Here is a 24,289-nt window from a genome sequence, read left to right on the forward strand (position 1 = left end):
TCACATCATTATTACTGCAGAGGGGTTTATGGCGCTTCATGTTAATACTAAGAAAATATATTAAGCTTGTGAGTTTGCTTGCCAAAACCCGTTGCCCCTAGTATTTGAGATATTTATCATGTTTTTTTTTTGTCTCAGCTGGCTGAAAAATAGATTTTCTTCCAAAATGTTTACAAGGCGTTCAATTTTATTACGAAAATTCACGTTCTGCAAAGAATGTGGTTCACGCGCTTCGCTCAACTAATGGTCAGTATTATGGGCCTACTGAGCGTCCTATTCACAAACTTTCACCCATCTTGAGACTCAGCAATCATTATCGGATAATATTCGACCGAATAGACCAAGTTTAGAACGCAGTGAAAAATATGTATATAGCAGCTGCTGCTGAGCGTGTACACGAAGACCGCGGAGAATCTATTCGGCGCCGGTCGCAGCAACTTGCACCAAGGTATAGGGGCTTGGTGCATTTTACGTCGAGATCTTAAATTAAAAGCGTACAAAATGCAACTTATACAAAGCTGAAGCCGCTCGACCTTCCCAAATGATATCGCTTCGCTCTATGGGGTCTTGAAAATTTCCAAAAAGATCCGACTTTTTCGATCCAAATTTCGTTCAACCATGAGCCCCAATGCCGCATTTGGGACAAACAGCAACTTGAAAGGATTCAAGGGCTGCCAATTCATCCAAAAAAAACAACGATTGTGTGTGGTTTGTGAGCCGGTGGAATCATCAGTCCATATTTTTTCTAAAATGATGCCGGTGAGAACGTAACCGTCAATGGCGACCGTTATCGTATCATTATAATCTACTATTTGATGCCTGAAATTGAAGCTCATGATCTTGGCGACATTTAGTTTCAACAAAACGGCGCCACTTTCCACATATCACATCAAACAATGGGTTTATTAGGAGAACACTTGGGTGAGCAGATATTTTCAGGTTTCGAGCCGGTCGATTTGCCACCAATATCATTTGATATCACACCGTTAAAGTTTTCCTGGAGATATGTAAAGTCTATGCGAACAATCCCGCTTCGATTCAAGCCTTGCAGCAAAACATTACGGGAGTCATTCGCCGATTACCGGACGAAATGTTCGAACGAGTCAACGAAAATTGGACTCATCGGATGGACATTTGAAAGAGATAATATTCAAAAAAATAAATGTTCAAAAGTGTTCTTTCGAATGACAATAAACATTTTCTGTATTTTTTTTTTTTTTTTTCATTAAAAAAGTAGGAAACCTCGAAATGGATCAGCCTTTAGTTTAGTCGCAGTAACCTCCTGAGTTGAGTTTTCTTTAACGTTTTCCAGTCGAGGTTGTAGAACACTCTAAGAAGAACTTCGTCACGATCATCCAAATTCAGTTGATGTTTCGGAAACTATAGATGCTGTGCGTAAATTGATATTTCAAGATCGTCATGTGACCTATAGTGAAATTAAGATAACTGTAGATATAAGTGGGACCAACAAACATGCAATATTGCTTCAATATTTGCAACAATAATTTATTCACGTTGGTTTCCACACTATTTGTCAAGTAATCAAAAAAATCTTCATCACGACAATGTGAGTTCTCAGACATCATCTGAAATACCTGCATTTTTGAGCACTCAAAACATTGATTTGTTGAGCCATCCGCCATATAGTCCTGATTTGGCCTTTCCAAACGTTTCCGTGTACTTAAAAGAGGCTCCAACGGTGGAAAGTTGTATATGAAGAGTTATTTTACTTTCAAATACTTAAGACGATAGATAGCGGGAAGCGTGTCTGAAGTTCTAAAGACTATATATGACTTATTGACCCTATTGACTGCGAGATCTAGCTCTAACTATATGTATTTATATTTTATACCTAAAAACCTAAAAACTCGATATAGTGTAGTCTTAACATTGAATATCCGTATAATGTATGTCTGCATTATTATTTTATAAAATCTGGAAGCTTTCTTTATTCAATTACATTGGTACTTACATACTTAAAAATTGTCAGCATACACCTCAACAGCATCAAAAGTCACCACATTACTCCAACTGAAGAAATTTCTCCTCTTGCGCGCCTCTACTTCTCTATTTTCACCACAGGAGAAATGAAATGAAAACCACCATTGGGGAAATGGTTTTCTCCTTCGTTTGAACTCAACTTAACAATAGAAAAAACAATGAAGGGAAAATTGTTGCATGCGAACTATTTTTGTAGTCGCTACGTATTCCCAGTTTCACTTTCAGAATAATTTTTGATTTTATGAGAGAAAATGCCTCTCAAATCGGCGGTTATAACTGATGCTTATATGCATATATTGTATATATAATGGGAACTTTAAGAACAACTCCAACGGCGGCTCTTGAACTTGTACTAAACCTTCCACCTATAGACCAGGCATCAAAATCGGCGGGACGACTACTGGCTGCAGGAGAATTTACATATAGAACCTTCGGGCATAGCTCGGTGGGATTTTGGCAAACACCGACTACATGATTCCACTTTTCAACTGGGAAAGAAGGTTCAAAGTAAACATAGACAAAGATGATTGACGTAAAAGTATGCGGATGGCTCGAAAATGAACGATAGAGTTATTGCGGTAATATACCATCTACAGTTGGGCATAAGGCAGCCTTTTAAGGGTCTTTGCTATTTCGAAAGCCAGATTAACCTACCCTAACCAAACCTATATGCATATTAAAATTTCCTATTACTACGTTAACTATGTCCCCCACTTTTGACATATAATAATTTGAAAACATTGGATAAAAGTCTGAACTCAGCTAAGTCGTCTTAACCTACAAAGCCTCTTACAACTCAACTCATTACCAGTAAAACCTCCGAAATCAAAACGAACGAAAGATAACTTTTTTATTATTATTCCAAAAAAACTTATAACTATAGTTTAGCCTCAGCGGGTTTATGCCTCCTTCCGCCATACATACGTAGAAAATTCACTACATACGCCGCCACTTTGTCGGGACTATTCAGATGAACATGATGCTTCTCACCCTTCATGACATGGAACTCGAATGTGGGATTATTTGCACGCAAAATACGAAAGACCGCACTTAAATCTTTCACCTCTATGTGGTACGAGAGCTCAGCTTTAATGACGAGATAATGAATATTACGCAAGCGTTCAGCCAATGCCAGCACCAGCTCCGGCGGCGTGAAAACCATTTCCATGAGCTTAACGCGGGTATCACGTGAGAAATAATACATATCCGATTGGACCTCCGAGAGCCGAACACTACGCTCCAACAAACACTGACAATGCTCCAACTCCACCGATTGCTCTGAACCACGATAGAGCAAATCTGTTAATTCCTCATAACTATAAAGTGGCAACGGCGCTGGCTCACGCAAGCGATCTTCCTCGTTCAGCGACTTCTCCGTCATCACAGTCATCATATCAATCTGTATATGCGGCGGGAAGTATAGCGTGGTCAATGTATCAATCGCTATGATCATATCGACATTATTCGGAAAGAGTGCGGCATAGTAAAAGCTCAAAGCTGCGCCCAGTGAATGTCCCAGAAGGGATACGCTACGCCACTTGTAATGGCGAACAATGCGATGCACGACGCGTAGGAAATCGTTGAAGTGATACGACATGCCGGCGGGAAAGTGCGACGAGCGTCCATGACCGGGCAAATCGATCGCCAGAATGGGTCGCTGCGCTGCAATAAGCGGCGCCAAGCGTGCAAAACTACCCGCATTATCTTGCCAACCGTGTAAAGCGAGCAGCGGCCGCGCTAGCGGATCGCCATACCAACAGCCGGCTATGTGACCCCATGGCATGGGAATTTGCAATTCAAACGGCTGGAGAAAGTAAAATGAATGTTTAAGAGAAATTTTTCACTTCCAGAAGACGAAGCGCTAAATGCAACTTACTCGACTTTTCTCCGTCATTGCGTTCCACTCTTTTAGGCTAACGGCACGGCAACTATGAATTACCTACGGCGCGTTGCATGACCGTCTACGGCTCTCCGCTTGCGCAAATTAAACAATTCTCTCGTCAATTTAGACGCAAACAGATTATTTTTCAAAGAAACACTTTAGTAGAAGCTTAATATGTTAAAGCTTAGGTCAAGTTGGCACTCGTACTATAAACATTAATGAACTTTGATACCATTTTGTTGGCTCGCTTAGGTAAACAAAAGTACAGGGGAAGCATGATACCTACACTATTGCGCAAAAGTATTACTCACGTTATTATTAGAGAACAGAAAATAGTCGCTGGGGACCAGAATTGGAGAATACGGTTGATGCGGAAGCAATTCGAAGCCGAATTCATAGATTTTTGTCATATTTTTCATTGATTTCTGATACGGTACATTGCCTTAGAGTGCATTGATCATGTGCAGCCCACTCTAATCACTGTCGATTAGACTTCGGTGTGAAATGATGGAGCCATATTTCATTTATTATAACATATCGATTCGAAAACTTGGGTTTATTGTGTTTGAAGATCCCCAAAGGCTGATCCAAACCATCAACTCGTCGCTGTTTTTGGTCAAAAGTGAGCTCACGCGACAACCATTTTGCACCGAGCTTCCTCATACTCAAATATTTGTGATCTCAAACTACTTTTCAAAGATTGATTTCCTTGGTACAGAGACCAAATAATTTGTTAAATTGGCTTCAACAGTATTGTTTTCCCAAAAAAGAAATGGCAAAAGTTGATTCACTCAAAGTGATATAATTCACAACCTAATAATGCGACAGCTGTCAAATTTATACACGAGTCTTTTGAAGGTTAGGGCTTACTAAAGGACTAGAATTATAGAAATGTGCCACTGCACAGCTGTTTGATGTCATCGTAAAAGTAGAGGCTGACATCACCGCCATCCCAAAAGTGCGATGGACGGGACAAGGACTGAGACAAGTAAGTAGCAGCTACGCTTGCTAGGTCATGTCGTCCGAATGGATGAAAACACTCCAGCTGTGAAAGTATTCGACGCAGTACACGCCGGTGGTAGCAGAGGAATATAGAACGCAAAAAATCATATTTGAGGCCTAACCAACCAAGCTTCAGGGACGAGACTCTAAAAAATCCTAAAATCACTCATATAGTAATAAACGCAATATGTAACTCAAAGTGTGTCGTATAGTTTTTCCCAACAGTGTATGCACTTCAACAAACACTAAACACATTTAATAGACATTTTACAAATTGAACTAAAAGTTTTAATTATAAATTAAGACGAAATTCAAGTTCACAATTTAGCCTTTGACCGCAGCTCACTGCTAACATCCGACTGTGCGCCGTCGCCAAGCGACTGTGGACGATACCGCTTCAAAAACGGTATGATCAAATTCGCTGTAGCTTCGGGCTGGTTCAGATGGAAATGGTGTAAGCCGTCAGCAATCAGATGTGTTTCGAAGTTCGGATTGTCCTCAGTTAGCCAACCGATTATCTTCAACGAGTCTGGACCGATATTACTTGAAGCACCACCTCTTAAGACCATATAAGGCAACTTCGCCGCACAAATACGCATAGCCATGGCTTTGCCGAGCGCCTCCACGGACTGTTGATCCATTATGTATTTGAGGCGTGTGTCGCGTGAAAAGTAATATCTATCGGCAAATATACGCGATTTGCTTATGTTGCGCTCCAAAATGTATTTACAGTTTTCCAGCAAAATCGAACGGCCGGAAGCCTCGTACAGCCGACGCTCACATTCAGCAAACGTGTAACTTGGTGGTTCTTCGTTTGATGTGTCATCGACGAGGCGTTGATTGTCGCGCAACGCCTTTTCCATTGTGTAGCGTAACGCTTTTACCGCGAAATTCGGTTTGTTAATACGTCTTATGACCACATCAATGCTAATTAGGAAATCGACTTTGCTTGGATAGAGGGAAGCAAAGTACAAACACACGCCGCCTCCCATTGAGTGGCCCAACAGCGATATTTTAGACCAATTATAATATTGCATTATACGTGTCAGTACGCGTATAAATTCAGCGATATGATAGAGTATTCCAGCAGGTAGATGCGAAGAGCGACCATGCCCGGGTAGATCGATGCAGAGCACACTGCCAGCGGCTTCGACGAGCAACGGTGCCAATTTAGCGAAGGTGCCAGAGTTATCGAGCCAACCATGTAGCGCGATGAGCGGTTGAATCGACCGATCGCCATACCAGAGCCCGGATATGTGACCCCATGGTACCGGGATCTGTATCTCTGTGAACTGGATAAGAAAAGTGTGATTAGTTTTTATTTTGGAAAAAATTATTAGTAGTCTAGTCTACTTTTATACAGTATGTTTGACTTGCTTAAGTGACTAGCCTCGATACGATATTCCGCAAGATATCTTCGAATTGTATTAAAATTTGTTCTCATCTGAATTATAAATTACAAAGAGCTCGATATAAATTCTGTACACAATTTCGGGGTCAATACTTAAAACTTTAGAAGTTCGAAAAAAATCTACCGCGGGTTTATTTGTAGAGCGTATAACCGTCTTTTGTGAACTAGCGAAAATGTGTACAACTTCCTCCGGTTTACTTAATTTTGTACCGATGACTGATCTGTTCGATATAAGATAAACCATGGAGTCTACACGATCAAAACGGCTTTATATCCGGCCGATAGCTGTAAAATTGGACAATTAAAATTTGGTATATGGAGGAAGGTAGGAAAAGTGGAATACACTCAAGATTAAATTCAAAGGTCGTGAAGTCATCGAAATTTTCTCTCATGCGAGTCGTCCATCCACCTCTGGTAATGGCGATGACAACGGAAAAGTTAAAGAAACAGTCGTGTTGACATCAGAGAGGTAGCAGAGGATCTCAACACATTTTAGGGATCGACGCAACACACTTTTGTTAAACGACGATAAACCAAGTCCAGCAAAGAGTTTCGAGCCAAATTTGTTCAGCAACAAGACCCATTTCTGTTTTAATAGGTATGTAAGCAAACAAAATTACCGCATTTGAGACGAAGAGCAACCTCAAGAGCTGCCATTTCATCAAGAAACACAACAGTTTGGTGTGGTTTGTGGGCCGTTGGAATCATTGGTCCATATTTCTTCAAAAATTATGCCGGTGAGAACATAACAGTCCATGGCGACCATTAACACGCCATGGGAACCGACTATTGGATGCCTAAAAATGAAGCTCGTGATATCGGCGCCATTGGGATTCAAAAAGACGGCGCCACTTCCCACACATCGCATCTATCAATGGATTTATTGAGAGCATACTTCGCTGAGCCACGAAAATCGTGCGTTATCACACTGTTAGATTTTTTTCTGATGAGATATGAAAGTCTAAAGTTTATCTGGACAAACCCGCTTCGATTCAGTACTTTGAGTGAGACATCACGCATGTCATTTGCCAGTTACCAGTCGAAATGCTCGAACAAGTCATCGAAAGTTGAACTCAACGTATGGACCGTCTGAGACATAGCCGCGGCCAATATTTGAAAGAGATAATCTTCAAAAAATAAATGCCAAAGAATGTACTTTTGAATTATAATAAACACTCTCCATCAAATTTGAAGTTTCAGTGTGTTTTTGAGTAGGGAACCTAGAAATGCATAATAATTTATGGTTAAAGTAGGAGATTTCGTATCTGTTGAACGACAGATAGGGGCTGGTTATCGCAGGGCAATGTTTCAGGCCCGATTCTATACATCATATATACAGCATATTTTCCAACAGTTAATACTGACATCAATTTTCCGGATGACACAGCTTCAGTGAGCCGCAACAAATGGCAAATTATAGCATCACGAATATTAGCGGAGCACTTAAGTTCTGTCGAAGAATGGCTAGTCACCTGGCTTATAAATGTGTATAATAGTGTAAGCATGTTTTATTTTCGCTAAGACCAAATATGTATGTACATACATACATACATATGTACATATGTATGTGCCCGGCAGTAAAAACGAACAATATTTTAGTGTCCCTTGGTATTCATTTAGATAGAAGGCTCATCTGGAGAAAACATATGTATATATATAATAATAATAATAATATTGATAATAATAATAATGATAATAATAGTAATAATAATAATAACTTGTATGAAGATAAGAGCTATAAATTTAAATTGGCTTTTAAATATAAACTTAGCCTAAACAAACAAAATGCTTTTACACAATGCGTATCACCAAAACAACTTAATCACCTGCTTGAGCTTGTCTAGTTTTTAAATAAATTTAAGAGTTTATAAATTATCGACGCAATAAATAAAGAAATATTGCAAAAAAAAATTATTAGTATAATGCCATAATTGTCGCGATAATTGTCAGTCATAAATAACCGTTAGAAAGAGTACAAAGTTTACAACTTCTAACGAAAGTTTGTAAATTTTGACTCTTCTCCAAAAATTTTGACATTTTTGGCAAAGCTTTTTTTATGTGTTGTCTCTCATTCTCCGCTAAGTCAGCGCCGCATCAATTTAAAGTCCAATAAAAGGTCTAGTTAATAATTATTCATGTATAATGTTCATGTTTTAGTATTCAGTTTATTGCCATTTAGATATTTTACTTACCATTACAGCTTCTATCCGTTTTATTAACGGGTTGTCAAAGAATTAATTGAAGATTAAATTAACTTTTAAGAACTATAAAACCTAACACGATAAGTTTCGTTGGTAACAAACAACTAATTGCAATCCAGCGAATACTCAAAAAACACCAACCAAGTTCAACTGAGAATCAGACATAAGTTCTAGTCTGTATTTAAGAGAGCTCTGTGAGATAAGAGTAATATATTGAGAGAATAGAGAGTGCAGTCACATAAACACACATGCAAATTGAAAAAGTTTAATTCAAAGCTTTTGACTAATTAACCCATTAGGGGTTATTTTAATATTTATAACTGTATTGATAGCAGTAAAATTATATTTAAAAATAACATCCTGACCATTACTGCCTATTACTTGAATTAAAAAATCACTCAATACGAGTGAGTGAATTATTTGTCTATTTTTGTGTTTTCATTTACAATATAAGAAAAAAAAAAACAAATAAAATATTTGCTACCACAAATATTTCATTTCACTACGTTATTGTGAATGGCACATCGCGCTCACTGTCAGTCAAACTCAGCAGCGCAATAACAGCTGATTGTCAATTCGACTTATTATTTTTGGTTAGAATGAAGTGTTTGTGCAATAGTTCGTGAATCCCAGTCGAATATTGAAAATAATGGCGTTTTTGGCTAAAGGATTGCTTTCCGTGGCTCGGCAGCCTTGCCTCGTTAATAACTTAACACGTAAGTAAACTAATAGTTGTGCAATTAGCAACATTTCATTTATTTTCCATTGCAGACACATTTCGTGCGCTCAGCCTTGCACCGCGCCTGCAGCAACAACAAAAGCCCACTTTAGTAAACGCCGCCGTTGTAGCAAATAAAAGTGAAAAAGTGTCTTCAGAACTCGAACAAAAAGAATGTCAAGATGTTTTCGATAAAGTTAACCAACAACTTGATGAACGTAAGGAGGGACGTCTATTTGCTATTGTACATTTGTGTGGCAAACAATTTAAAATAACAGCAGGCGATATAATACTTGTGGAGGGCTACTGGCCACCTACAATTGGCGATGAAATACGTTTGGAAAAAGTGTTGCTAGCTGGTGCTAAGGATTTCACTTTAATCGGTCGGCCAATACTGCCGGCAGGTTTGGTGAACGTGAAGGCGACAATTATTGAGAAAACCCTAACGCATACGAAAACACATTTCAAAAAGAAGCGCAGGAAGCAATACATGCGTATCAACTTCCAACGTTCACCGAACACAATGATTCGCATCAATTCAATTGAAGTTGAGCAAAATGTAGGTGGCCCTGCGCAAGTAATCAGTGAGCCGCGTATATTTTAGTTGCATTTTTTCAACCGTTGTACATAAAGTGTAGCAGCCAATAAAGTAGTTATATGGTTTAACTACTTAACTTGTTCCTAAGTTATATGAAATGTGTGCGTTATTTAAATGGTAAAATTTGTTTTCCAGTGTTATCAGTTGTTGTTAAATTTGTTTGTTGAGGCTAAGATGTTCGCACAACTTATTTGAGTTATTAGAGCTTCACGTGTGTAATATTTATATGTAGAGGCCTACTACTTAATTTAGAATGAGCTATCCAACGTTAAGTGAATCCATTTCAGCTGATATAATTTAAGTGAACCTACCGCATTTTTCGATTTTAGACCATTCCGAAATTTAGTGTATTTATACCAAAATAGTTTCGTTAAAACACAATAAGGGGTAAGGTTCGCTACACTCAACAAACTCACCACAAGGGGAGTTAATACACATTGTTATGGTAAATAGGTAGACGGCAAATAACTGGCACATACAAATCAAAATACAACAGCCATTAAATACGAAGTGACGATTTTGAAAATAAAATATATTGCAGAACTCACTGCGTGTACAGAGTTTTCATATAAGCAGTTGAATAACGGTAATGTGTTCAAGTTGTTGAACAAAAAATGGAAGGAGTCTAAGTAGATGACTTAGCAACTTAAATATAGGAAATGATTGACTTTTATTTTCCATCTATGTATGTATGTAAGTATATGTTAGTATAGATGTATTAATATTTTTTTCGAATATTACTTATTCAAAGTGAGCGCATAAAAAGAAATTCCTTCATGTCGTCAAGAAATATTCCTGTTTACCACTTTAATAACTTGTAGTGGTCATTGCTTGGAACCGCCAGATTCACTAATAACTATTCAGAAATTCTGCGCATGTTTTGCGGAAATCATAAAACTGAAGGGAGGTACAATTACCATTCAATGAACTGCATATACATATGTAAGTACATATATGTATGTCTATATGTATATACACATACATACATACATATGTATATTTTTATAAGTGGAATATAGCATTTGAAAGAATTTGTTATGCTAAACTCTCGCTTTTTTAATATTAATGTTTTAATATTTTACTTGCTATATACAATTTAATGGTTCAGATTCATATTTGAAAAGATTTATGGGTTGCATACGTGCTTATTTGATGATTTAATCTTTTCCTCTTAAAAAATAAACAGGGTATATTAAGTTTGCCCCGAAGTTTGAATAAAATATATACAAATACATTAGAGTGGGTTGATTTACAGGCAGGCTAAAAACGGAAAAATCGCGTATTTAGGAAATGTTCTACGGATCATTCTGAACAACTTTGCCTAAGACACTATGAATCTAAAATGGGTTTTGAACAAGAGATTTTTAAGCCGAAGTTTAAAAAATCTGCATAAACGGTTGTATGTAAGATATACCAACTTTTAGCAGAATTGTAGCCTTGGACAAATATCCATGCCAAGCTGCGTGAAGATATCTCATTAACTAAAAAATACTTCCATACAAAGACCGCATTTTGTTGTTGTTGTTGTAACGATTATCTAGTCCCCGTTCGGATGGAAGGATTAGACATGTTGTCATCGAGGTCATACAACGGTAGGCCAGGAAACGTGCTATTTCGACGAGGTCGGACCATAGGGAGAGGGGTGTCAGATGTGTAGGGTTATCAGGGCATGCAAAGAGGTGGTTAGAGTCATTCCGGGACTCGTTGTATGCTGGACATATTACGAGTATATATTTGATATGTCGTGGCCGATTCAGGATAAGTATAAGTGTAACCTAGTACAGTTCGTATGTTATGGTGGTCAGATAACTACAGTTCAGACAACTGTGCAGCTTCATTTTGAGATAAGGCTGTGTGCGAAATTTCAGGTTAATGAACTGAACTGATATTAAGCCGTGCACTTTCCGTTTAAGATTTCGTGGGGATGAATTATACTATGACTCTCCACTTTATTATAGCCAAGATGAGATATTAAACAGTCTTTTAAGTTCGACTTTTAATATCATTTCATTGTCTAAAAGGCCTTTGTGTTCCTCTCTTCTTACCTTGAGAATATGTCCAAATTTCGAAAGATATAAACAGTGTTTTAGAACCACTGAAGCCAAAATAAAGTATCAGTTACCAACTGTTACTGCCTTCAAATCGTTCTTCCACCTGCTTTACTTGCCATGTTATCAGCATCTTCACTTCTAATATTTGTGCTAGTGAAGCATATTTCAAGCTGGTATAGTCTTCAAAGGCTCATGCGCTCCAGAGACTCTTACATATACATATATTACATATATTAACCAAACGAACAAAACAAGACGAAGTCGATAACAGCCACACAAAAGTATGTACAAACAAGTTTGTAAATGGAATCAAATTTTCTAGGGATATTGGTGTCCAAACATACATACGTACATACGCACATTAATATTGTATGTCAGTGTGTAATTTACTGTCTCGCCGCATTGCACGACAGTTAATAATCCGAGAAATTTTACCTCAATTAAATCAACGTTTTCCGGTCAATGTGAGCCCACGCAATGCTCTCACTCGCCTTATGCGTGAAGAAAGTTACGCTGCTGAAAGCAGAAGAGCACTTTAATCGCCTTTCGCAATTTCACGATTTTCTTTTAATTAAAACATACCAAAGAGAAACGAATTCCACAGAATTTTCCCTTACAGCATGGCACATACATTACTTTACGTCTACGTAGGTATGTATGACCTTACATTCCCTTGACTTCAAAAAGGATTACTGCACAATTATTTTGACTATTGATTGGCAATCGGCAGCCACCTTACAACTTTGTGCTTTCGGGAGCGCGTGAAAAATTGTCCCTAGAGAAAACCTCTCTATTTTTTTAAACACTAATAAATGACGATATCATCCATCAATCATCATATTTCTGAAATTGCTTATGGAATTCGAACCACCAAAAATAAAATGCCTAGGATTGCTTTTGAAGATCGACGAAAGAAAATTGAGGTGACCATAAGCAGCACAACCAAGCTCTACATTATTTTAAAATATGAACTGCAAAAGTTTAGTTGAGTAGTTATATCTTTTAGCAGGGGAAATAAGTTCAAATATTTCTTGAAAAGTCAGTTCGATATTTCTTGAAAATACTGAAGAAAGTTGAGAAGAACGAAAGTCCAAGGGAGCTTGCGGGCACTGATTATATGCTGTAGAATCATATTTTGACCGGGAATAGGCTTCTTATTCGGTTCGGCTTCCAATCTGGGGGTCTTCACTTTGACTTGCGCTTGACGAAAATTTTAACTATGTGGTCAACTTAAATTAGTGGTTGAAGGTATTCTTGAGAAGACTTTACTTGATTTTATAGAGGTTTCTTTTAATTTTTCTAAAAGCATGAACATTCGCATGTAAGGTTCTTTCGGTAGCATTGTATGAAAGACTTAAGCCCATTGTAAATCAACTAATTTAACCTTATCAGTGTAGCTTTAGACCTGAAAAATCTACCCTAGACCAGATTTACACAATACGTTAAATCCTGGAGAAGACCCTTGACAAACAGGTCGCCATCCATCACATCTTCGTCGATTTCAAAGCTGCTTTGGACAGCGCTGATAGGATTCGACGCCATGTCTGCGGAACTCATACGGCTATGCAGAATGACGTTGAGCACAACTTTCAGGTCCGTTAAAATCGGGAAGGACCTCTCCGAGCCGTCCGATACCAAACAAGGTTTGAGACAGGTGATTTTCTTTCGGACGTCTTTTTCAATATAAAGCTAGCAAAAGTAGTACGTGCGCTAATCTCAACCACAGTGGCACTGTCTATTCGAACAGTACAATGCTACTGGGATACGCAGATAATATTGACATCATAGGTCTTAACAATAGAGCTGTCAACGCAGCCTTTTCAAGCCTAGAAAAAGAAGGAAAAGAAGTTGATCTTGTGGTTAACGAGGCCAAGACAAAGTACCTGGAGGCCATATAGAAAGATTCCTCGCATTTTGGGCACTACTTCACTATTGGCAGCTGTAAAATTGAAAAGGTTTAGGACTCGGAACCAGCGTAAATTCCACAAATATCCAAACCTAAGTCTGGAGATCAAGCGCAGAATAATTCTTGCCAACAGGAGCTACATTGGGAGCGGAAGGCAATTAAGAAGCAGATCTCTCTCTCTCAAGGAACAAAAAGAGGGATTTATCTCATTATTCCCATCCTGTTATACAGCGCAGAAACATGGACGATGACTACCCGAGATAACAAAGCACTTGGAGCATTCGAGAGACCTCTTCCTCACAGGATTCTTGGAACAGCCGGCGTGAGCAATGATAATCGAAAAAGATGGAACTGTATGAGCTATATGGCGACATGGATATAGTTAAGCACATAAAAATTCATCGAATGCGCTGATTAGCTCATGTCGTTCGCATAGAAGATGATGCTCAAGCGAAAGACTCATTAGACTCAAGACCCATGAACGGACAGCGGAAGCAAGGGAACCCACGCATCCAATGGAAGGACCAAGTACATAGCGACCAGTCTGCAACTGGATTCTACAACTGGCGTGACCTCGCAAAGGATACAGGCAACTGGCGAAGTTTCGTGTTCTCGGCCCAGACCGACCCACGGTTGTAGTCAGTGATCTGATATCAGCAACTCCGCCAAATGAACAGCTTTTTGGGACGTATGTCAAATTTCAGATCGATATCTCTAAGCCTAAGAGACTAGTTCCCATATATACGAGTACTGACCCATATCTATAGCTAAATGGACTCTATGTATATAAAAAATATATACTTTATGGGGACTCCGCTGTTTCTTTCTGACTGTTACGAACATCTTGGCATTTTAGCGCATCAAAAAGTCACTGACTTACGGAACCACACACGCGCCACAACAACCGTTAGACCCGAACGTTACATAACAAACATACCTATAAACATACATACACACATACAAATATGTTTGTGAACTTTTGGGTACATAAACAAAATGCATGAACTTTTTGGAAAGTGCAACGAGCGAGAAGCGCAATAGAAATGACTGATAGCTGCGGTTGTGAAACACATTCAGCAACAATAATAGCAGCAACAACAGCAAAAAAATGCGCAGCAGCATGAAAGCAAATATTCCATTTTGTTTTGAAGATAAACAATAATATTTTCATAACTAAAAACAATCCTGCTGTCTATGCAAACACGTCGAGCCGTTGCCGCAAACGAGTGCCACAACACACACGCGCGCATACATGCATATGTATGTGTATATGTACGCTGAAGGCAAATGCCAACTTAGATTTGAATATTCATGTAGTAATTTCCAAGTCCATGCTCACAACGTGCAATTTCCACTGCAAACGCACACATCCATACTTACTCACACACACATACATATATGCAAGTATGTATGGATATATGCGCCGCTCTTTGTATGAGGCAACGAACGCACTATGCACATAATTGGCATGGAATTTATGGTAATATAAATTTTACAGGATTTCATGAAAGTAAAATGAACGTTAGCCGTAATGCCGTCGAGCGCTAACCAAGCCAAGCGTTTGCCTTCCCGAAAAATAGAGCAAAAACTAGTAGCTACCATCAGCTACTCTCTTCTCTAGCTCTCTTCTTGCCAGTCTCAACAGGACGCGGCGCCTAAACTTGTAAAGAAGTAGGCTCACTGCTCCCGACGCATTCATTTTCAAGCCCTTCTTCTATTAGGAATAATGCTGTGCTGCGGCGTGTATGAGATTTGTTTGCCTTATTGCATAAGTGACGCTAAGTGAGTGACATTGTATGCATGGAGTGTCAGCATGTTGGCTTCGGCAGCAGAATTTGTTGTTGCTTTTGAGTACTGAATGCCAACAAAAATTTACTGCAACAACTTATTCACACACATGCTTAGTGAGCGTCTGCGGTTGGATGAAGAATACATTCTTAGATAGTGTTTAAATTAGTAAGAAACGTTAGACATTTCAAGGGTCACCAGTTGGGTGGCCTTGTGAAGCCAAAGAAGGAAATAAAGTTTTATTTGAAGCTACTTTAAGATTTTCTACGATTTGATTCGACTAAAGTGTTCTCTCGACGAACAAAGACCAAGCTCTACAAGTTACTCATCATTCCCGTGCAGAGGAATGGACGATGACAACATCTGATGAGACGAGTTTTCGAGAGAAAGGTTCTACGGACTATTTATGGTCCTTTGCGCAACGAATATCGCTTTCGATAGAACGATGAGCTGTACGAATTATACGACGACATTGACGTAGTTCAGCGAATTAAGAGACACTGGCTACGGTGGCTAGGTCATGTCGTATTCGACGCAGTACCCACCGGAGGAAGCAGAGGAAGAGGAAGACTTTCACCCCGTTGAAAATATCAGGGGGAGAAAGACCTGACTACACTTGGAATCTCCAATTGGCGAGAATTGACGCACTAAAGATCTTTTTTCATGCCAGTAGTGATAAGACAATACCAAAAACTGTCGGATCTATATAACTACCGTACGAGAATTTTATTCTCGCCTAGTATATACATCCTGTCATGAAAGTATATGGAATTCTTCATTTCCCCCTCTCATCTCCCGCTTATATGGAAGATAGGATTTCTGCGGTTTGGTGTGTCTGTACGGTCACGTTGAAGCTCATTAAACCAACTTTTGACGCTCACTCTCGAAAATAGTGTATATACAGCATGCAATTGAAGGAGCACGAAATAACTAATAGAGACATCTCAGCATTCCACGTGGCTCGAGTCTTGGAGTGGAATATTAGGCGAAAGAGAGTAGTCGCGATGAATGCCACGTTGTTCATGCCGGTCAATAAACGTAACATCAGTGTTTAAGCGCTATCCGAAAAAGTGTCTTCACTTCATGACCGTCGCAGCACGGTTCCGCTGGTGGCCGCCAGATCTCAAGCAACAGTCGGAACAGTGGACTTCATCCGACTTGCTGCTCCGAAGAACACGAAAACTGTGCTATCTGTCATTACCTTTTCGACCTCATAATTCTTACTGGGTTACATAAACAGTTGCAACAATGGACTTCATCCGACAAACCTACTTCAAAAAAGTCAAAGACTGCCCTATCGGCCATTACCTCCCAAGTCCGGGATACGACCTCAACTCTCTATTACGCCGAATTATTGAGCCGATTCGATGCCGAATTGCCAAAAACCGACCCCGTTCACTGATGACAAAACTGCTCTTCCACCAGAACAACACATCGGTTAAACTTTCCTTGGTTTTTTGTGAGCTAAGTACCTAAATTTATAACCTCTTTGTTTGAATTTTGAAACCGTCCAGCCGACCATCGTTCCCTTACCTTTTCCCACAAGTTCTATCAGCAAGAAAATGTATGTGGCTTATAGAATGTTGACTGCGACGTTGAGATCGTGTCTGAACTCCTCCAGATGGTTAAAAGTATCATATTTCGTAGAATAGAGAATTAAGCTCTTTGCGGTTAAGAAATGAAGAGGGTTAGGGAGATAAAATTCTAATTTTGATGTCATAAATTCAAATGCCTGGTAACCTATATCGCTGAACCGCATTTGAGCAGATTTAGGGGTGATAAAGAGAATTCCGGAAGACAAGTCTTTTTCTCCCAAGAAGCTGCTCATTTATTGGAACCGTCTGTCATACAAGCTGATCGATTCAAATTAAGTTTTTGCAAGAAAAACTTTCTATTTGACAAGATATCTTTACAAAATTTGTCAGAGATTATTGTCCAAGGTCCAAAATTTGCAGATGGTCCACTAAAGCATATAGCTCCCATACAAACTGTGCGATCCAAAACAAGTTAAAGATTTTTTGTACCTTCATCACTCTAAGAAATGCTTCAGTGCTGACGAAGTTACCTTTTTTTCTTTTTCTTTCTTTTTCTTTCATTTGCAGCAACCAGTTTTGGCTAGCGCAACTAAGTTGCTTACCCTCCAAAATGCTACTAATTGCAATTGACGGTCCATATTATGAGTAAAACACTGCGTATACGCAACTAAATTGTAACGAACGGCATTAGAATAAATGGAAATATATTTTTGAATTCTATTTTACTTTCTCCTCCACCGCTCACGCCATATTTGGTCACCCTTATTGAATAAATTATATTGTTCCCTAAAAGAATCATACGCAACGGCACCAGCGACTAACAAGCGCTCACTGGACCAGAGCTCAGCGCAATCACAGCACCTTTTAGCATGCTCTTCGCTTCGTGCTCTAATGGTAAATACGACCATTGCATATTGCATTTATCGAATCGAATCATTTCGTCCTGGCTTGTTTGACTTAACTTTATTCTTTTGCCCCAAAATCACTTATCGGCGGGGAGGGGCATAAATGATATTGTGCAAGTAGCTACAAAAGAATTTCGAAATGTACAATATGTGCATAAATACACACACACACACAAGTACACATATTCGCAAGCGCTACTGTAAAAACAGTTGTAAAGTTAAAATTGTTTGAAACGAAGAAACCAGAAAGTTAAGCAAAATCCCACACAGCCAATTTCCCATTCGATAAAGTTCAAAATTGCAACGAATTAAGTATGAAGAAAAAAAGAAAAACAGAGCGTTCCCATTTGCTTTCTGACGGAATTGAAGCGTATCGAAGTTTTCAATATGTTTTTGCTTGCGCAGCGTTGACTTGTACATATTTATATTTACAAATCTTTTTTGATGATAGTATTCGTTGCTTAAAACTGTAAAAATATTGTTTATTCAAAGTAATGCAAAACTCGGTTTTTTAAATACTTGATTATGGGTACTTTGAAATTATAGTAATGAAAAAATAAGTACTCGGCTTACGCTTAAGTCTACTCTAAATTATTAGTCTAAGTGCTAAGCATTAAATAACAGGTGATCAAAGTAAAGGTAATTTTTTCAATAGCCTTTTCTTGACAGATCGAGCGTGAGCCGTGTCAAGCTGTCTTGTTATTTTTGTTGAGTATTGTTTGGCATTTCATCATGCAAAGACTTACATTCAACTTTATTACATAAAATTAACGCACTGTAAAGAATGTGTTTCTCGCGCTTCGCTCAAATTTTGGTCGACATAATCGGCCTACTGTGCGCACTATACGCAGCACCACCACTCATCTTGAGACCCGGCATTCATTATTGGATAATATTCGACTGAATACGAGGTTTGACAATTAAGTAATGAGACTGATTTTATTACCGCGCTTGTGGTAAACCTGTGACCTTGAAATTTCCTTTCTCTTTTTCCGGCATCCCTGCCCTCTCCATTGATGTACATATGTAACATCGCTCTAGCTTGTCTAGTTCGCCTGCTGTGTCAAGTTGAGTGGACGTGTGTTTGTAGTGCTCTTCACGAAAATGGAAATCAAGAGCAACGCGTCGCGATAAAATTTTGCGCAAGATTGGGCAAAACAGCTTCGGAAACGGACGCTAAAATTGTAAGAGTGTATGGCGATAGTGCTCTTAATCGTGCCCAGGTATTTCGATAGCACAAAGAGTTTAAGGAGGGCGTGAAAGCGTGGAAGAGGAGGCGCGGAGTGGGAGACCAGTGGAGGTGCGGACTGACGCGAATGCGCAGCGTTTTCGCGCATTAATCCGTAAAGATCGGCGCTTAACAGTTCGAATGTGGGCCTCGGAACTGAGTATGAACCGTGAAACAGTCAGACAAATTTTAACCTACGATTTTGGGATGAAAAAGTTGTACGCGAAGATGGTTCCAAAGAACCTTTCTGAGGAGCAAAAGCAGCATCGAATGACCGTCGCAGAAGACGGTTTGGAACAAGTGGAAAACGATTCCACGCTGCTTGATCGAGTTATTGCAGGCGATGAGAGCTGGTTTTTCCAATACGACCCGGAAACCAAACGCCAAAGCTCACAATGGTTGTCTCCGCGCCCCGCCCGAGAAAAGCTCGCATGAGCATGTCGAAGGTGAAAACGATAATTATTGCCTTTTTTAATAGCCGTGGAATCGCCCACCAAGAATTCGTTCCACCGGGGAAAACTTTGAATCAAGTCTACTATTGCCAAGTACTCGACAGATTGCGAAAACGAGTCAACAGGCTGCGCCCAGACATCGCTGGTAACTGGATCCTTCATCACGACAACACGCCGTGCCACACCGCCCTCAGCGTGTCTCAGTATTTGGCCTCTAAAGGAATCGCCGTGTTGCAACATCCGCCTTATTCGCCCGACATGTCACCCTGTGACTTTTTTTGTTTCCTAAAACAAAATCGGTGGTCAAAGGGACCCATTTTGAGTCGATTACGAACATCCAGGCGACACTTGTGTCAATTCGTAAACGGTACTCAGAACTTTCTTTTTACCAAATAGTCATTAACGATCAGGATCCATAGAAGAAGTGAGAGAACTCCATCGTGTGGGGTTCCCCTACACACATTTCGTCGAGCAGATGCGTTTCCCCATTACATTTTAATCACTCTGCCGCACAGAATACTGAAAATTTGTGTCCTGAAAAACCTGGGGATACGATGAACTCGTGGCAGCCCTGTAACTTTTGCAGAGTTTGTCGGAGCCTCTTACGTTACACTTCCCAGTTTGTAATCATAAAATTTCTAAAAGACATTCTAGGCGAACGTTCTCCGACTAATTATGGAAAATCGTGAAGGCAATATAATTAATAGAAAGTTTATCCTAACAAAGGGCTAATTTTTTTCACAATACCTCAAACTCGGTTTATCGTTTTGTCTTGGTGGGCTGTTAGTGAACTTTTTAAGTTAAAAAAATCGATTTTTTCCGAATATTGCGTAACCTTTAATATTAAACACATTAATGCCGTACAAAAACAGCGAATATGGAGTTCGGAGCCTACATGCATTAATATACGCATATGTTCATTTGCCACCACAACCATGCAACAATAGCAGCGCACCCCTTAGCACTTTCACCCACGGAGCATTTTTGCTGATCGATTTCGCATTGTTAAAGTTCCATCAAATATCGCTTCGGGAAATATCGTGCAAGCATTAAGCGGTTGGCCAAATGAGAGACGGAAAAATAAGCACAATGTGAGCGTAACAGCGTAGCCGTAACAAAAACAATGAGCGAGCCGAACAAGTAGCCAATGCAGTAATGGAATTGTCAACGCAAGCTGACCGCTTGGTTATCTATCATTGGGCAAGTGCGCTCCGGCAATTGAACTTGCGGCAAATGTTGGCGCAATCCAAGCGTAATCTCACTGCATTTTCGCACACATTTATATGAAAAGCACACACACATACACATATATAATACATACAAACATACATACATACAACTTACATGCGTGCACGCCACCGCACATACTTATCGATTTGTATGTGTGAATGCGGTGCTCCTTACAAAAATATATATGAGTATGATGGTATGTTTGTTCCCAGAGTGCAGCGCCGCTGCACCGTTATATATGTGTGTCAGTTCATTTTTGCCTTCTTTTCCAATTTGTTACTTTGGTTACTTTGCCCCCCTGCAACCACTTCAAATATTGAATATCGAATCGATTGGCCTTGCGTAAAACCCATTTATCTTGGATCGAAAGCGCACAGTTGCAATTGAAACTTGAGGCATACAAAGACTGGAAATGATGGAAATTTATTATTACTTGTGTCCACACGACGGTAACGGCGTTTGCCGAAAATCAGCAAAAGCAAAGAATTGTTCTTTAAGCAAAATTGCATTTCGTTAAAGTTGCTTTGTTGGGATAATTGTAATTTTTTAAAATTGCCAACCTGCTTGCTGCAATGAAGTGCTTGTGAAAAATTGTTATTTCCTGAAACCAAAAAGACACATACAAATAAAAGGATATTTTATGAGTAATATATAAAATACTTATTAATATTTAATAAAATTAAACTATTTTTTTGAAAATATGAAAGCTTTAAGGGTTCAGAAAATAAGCCTTTTTGTGATTTTTTTTTATAAAAATTATTTAAAAATAAAAATAGTTTATATTTAAAGAACTTTATGTACTAAATTAATCGGCGTATAGCTCAAGCAGCTCACGACTTCCGAGCCTAGACCAAGTATCCTCTGGGTAGCCAAAAAAAAAATCCGTTTGAAGGCGAGCTAAAGTTAGAAGGCGAACCAACCCTCCTCAGGGTTGTACGCTCTGTCAGGATCGGAAAAACCTCTTCGATACCAAGAAGGTGCAACTTCTTCTACTGCTGGAGAAAATAATTGAGGCTGCAAAGCTTAATCGAGAGCGAGTACAATCTTCTATAAGTCTAAGCAAGTGTTGGCGTACGCTGTTGATATTGATATCATTGGCCTCAAAATCCGCGCCGTTAGCTTTGTCCAGCCTGGATAAAGAAGCGAAGCAAATGGGTCTGGCAGTGAACGAGGACAAAAGGAAATATCTCCTGTCATCAAACAAACAATCGTCGCACTCGCGACTTAGCTTCCACGTCACAGCTGACAGTCACAACTTCAAAATCGTAGATAATTTAGTATTTATCTATCTTGGAATCAGTATTAACACCAATAACAATGCCAGCCTCGAAAGGCAACGCAGAATAACTCTTGACAATAGGTGCTACTTCGGACTATGTAGGCAATTGAGAAGTAAAGTTCTCTCCCCGGTACTACTATGCCCAACAAATAAGGTTACATTTGAATTTAAACTGCGCGCGTCGAAAGATTTGGAGAATTATTTTTTTTTTTAGGTTGGTAGTACTGTCAGTCACATTTGTGTCAAATTTCATGTCAAAATATTCATTAGTGTTTGAGATACGTGTCGTTTTGTGAGCTGCTAAAAGTGAGTTTTTCGTTTTTTGCGATGTCGAAATTTGTTGAGCAAAGAATTGTTTACGGAATCAATTTTCTGCTGTGGATAAGTTGAGGATGGTGCAGAAAGCCTTTGGTGATGAGGCTATGTCTAAAAAATGTTTACAAGTGGTATAGTGAGTTCCAAGCCGGCCGTGAACGTGTCGAAGACGAAGAGCGTCCAGGGCGACCATCAACCTCAACCGACGAAGCTCACGTTCAACAAATCAAAGATTTGGTGTTGAAAATCCATCGATTAACAATTAGAGACCTTGCTGATGAAGTCGGCATATCGAAAGGCTCAGCCAATACCATTTTGAAGGATGTTTTGGGCCTCAAGCGCGTCAAATCTCGACTGGCACCGAAAACATTGAATTTTTTGGAAAAAAGGCGTCGCTTTGAAGTGTGTGAAACGATGCTTTCCGACTACCAGGGTGTCATGAAACGCATTATAATTGGCGATGAGACTTGGATCTATGCTTACGACCCCGAAACACCCGATCAATCGAGCTAATATCGACAAAACTAGAGCCGAGACCAAAAAAAACCGCGCCAAAGTCGTTCAAAAATCAAGGTCATGTTGACTGTTTTCTTCGATTATCGTGGTGTTGTGCATTATGAATTCCTTCCAACCGGTCAAACAGTCAACAAGGAATATTATTTGAACGTTATGTGTCGTTTGCGTAACGCTATCCGCATAAAAAGGCCGGAATTGTGGAAAGACAATTATTGGTTTTTACTTTACCATAATGCACCATCCCATACTGCCCTCGTAATTCGTGATCATTTCGCCAAAAACTGAACCCATGTCGTTCTGCAACCACCGTATTCAGCTGATCTGGCGCCGTGCGCCTTCTGGCTGTTCACCAAGCTCAAAAGACCGCACCAGGGACACCGTTTTTATACGATAGAGGAGATTCAAGCCGCAGCGAAAACGGAACTGAAGGCCATCCCGAAAAGTGACTACAACCAGTGTTTCGAAGATTGAAAAATCCGTTGGCATAAGTGCATTGCATCGAGGAGTTACTATGAAGGGGATGAAATTAAATTGGAAGAATAAATAAAGAATTTTCAAAATAAATACAATGTCACCATATTTTTTGGGCACATACAATCTACTCTGGCTAAACTTTTTGGAAATATAATGATGTGATCTCAGGTGTGCCCTAAGCATCACACCTAGAACCAATTATCTTTAATTTTTGTAAACGATATTGGTAATAACTTTCAGCTTGCATATCTGCTTTATGCAGACGATTTGAAGGTCTTCAAACGTTTAACTAGTGAACAGGCCTCCCATGATCTTTAGCGTGATATGGACAAACTATCAACCTGATACCACAAAAACAAACATCAAAAAGTGTGTAGCCGTAGCATCACACTCTCGAACGCCAGCTAACTATAACTTAGACAACGAGACAATAAGCGAAGTCAAACGACCTTCAACCAGCATATCGATAACATCTCTCTCCAGGCATACAAATTTTAAGGTTTTCTAATCAGAACCAGCAGGGACTTCACGCATCCCAACTCATTGCTACCTCTTTTTCATCTCTCATTCTTCCAATCGTGCTTTCACTTTTCTTAAGCCTAAATTACCTTTCCGTCCCGAACATGGTTCAACGCGTTCTCGACCGTCTTTGTATAATTTGTACCAATAAAAAGCACTTCCTCATGACAAACAATTATCACCGAAGGCCTTTTCCAGCATTCTGAACGTTTCGGCATCAGAAATTTGATTACAAACACAAAATTGAATGGAGATACTATCTTGCTGAATGTACTTTA

General features: G+C 39.3%; 3 protein-coding genes across 4 annotated transcripts; 1 reads left to right on the forward strand and 2 right to left on the reverse strand.

The window, feature by feature from the left end:
- Positions 1-2,878: 2,878 nt before the first annotated feature.
- LOC105230128 (probable serine hydrolase) lies at positions 2,879-4,012 on the reverse strand. Its single transcript, XM_049457792.1, has 2 exons — positions 3,878-4,012; positions 2,879-3,805 (listed from the first exon to the last, which is right to left on the reverse strand). The coding sequence occupies exons 1-2, from the start codon at positions 3,893-3,895 to the stop codon at positions 2,879-2,881; spliced, it is 945 nt and encodes a 314-aa protein (XP_049313749.1). The 5' UTR covers positions 3,896-4,012.
- A 1,155-nt stretch (positions 4,013-5,167) lies between these two features.
- LOC105230068 (probable serine hydrolase) lies at positions 5,168-24,244 on the reverse strand. 2 transcript variants are annotated; one of them, XM_049457416.1, is made up of 2 exons: positions 24,101-24,244; positions 5,168-6,177 (listed from the first exon to the last, which is right to left on the reverse strand). In XM_049457416.1, exons 1-2 carry the CDS (start codon positions 24,227-24,229, stop codon positions 5,203-5,205), a joined length of 1,104 nt encoding a protein of 367 aa, XP_049313373.1. In that variant the 5' UTR covers positions 24,230-24,244; the 3' UTR covers positions 5,168-5,202. The 2 variants fall into 2 exon arrangements, with proteins under 2 accessions (XP_049313373.1, XP_011208943.2); XM_011210641.4 differs by lacking the exon at positions 24,101-24,244 and adding an exon at positions 8,489-8,647.
- LOC105230069 (39S ribosomal protein L21, mitochondrial) lies at positions 9,055-9,871 on the forward strand. Its single transcript, XM_011210642.4, has 2 exons — positions 9,055-9,213; positions 9,269-9,871. The coding sequence occupies exons 1-2, from the start codon at positions 9,147-9,149 to the stop codon at positions 9,817-9,819; spliced, it is 618 nt and encodes a 205-aa protein (XP_011208944.2). The 5' UTR covers positions 9,055-9,146; the 3' UTR covers positions 9,820-9,871.
- Positions 24,245-24,289: the final 45 nt, after the last annotated feature.

This window comes from Bactrocera dorsalis, chromosome 5, assembly GCF_023373825.1.
Source record: "Bactrocera dorsalis isolate Fly_Bdor chromosome 5, ASM2337382v1, whole genome shotgun sequence".
In the NCBI taxonomy this organism is placed as follows: Eukaryota; Metazoa; Arthropoda; class Insecta; order Diptera; family Tephritidae; genus Bactrocera; species Bactrocera dorsalis.

Excerpts from the sequence above, each read along its gene's own strand:
- LOC105230069 (XM_011210642.4), top strand. The coding sequence starts at position 9,147 with ATGGCGTTTTTGGCTAAAGGATTGCTTTCCGTGGCTCGGCAGCCTTGC. Across the intron at positions 9,214-9,268 it reads CCTCGTTAATAACTTAACAC|ACACATTTCGTGCGCTCAGC; the intron begins GTAAGTAAACTA and ends TTTCCATTGCAG.
- LOC105230068 (XM_049457416.1), bottom strand. The coding sequence starts at position 24,229 with ATGCCGAAACGTTCAGAATGCTGGAAAAGGCCTTCGGTGATAATTGTT. Across the intron at positions 6,178-24,100 it reads ACCATGTTCGGGACGGAAAG|TTCACAGAGATACAGATCCC; the intron begins GTAATTTAGGCT and ends TTTCTTATCCAG.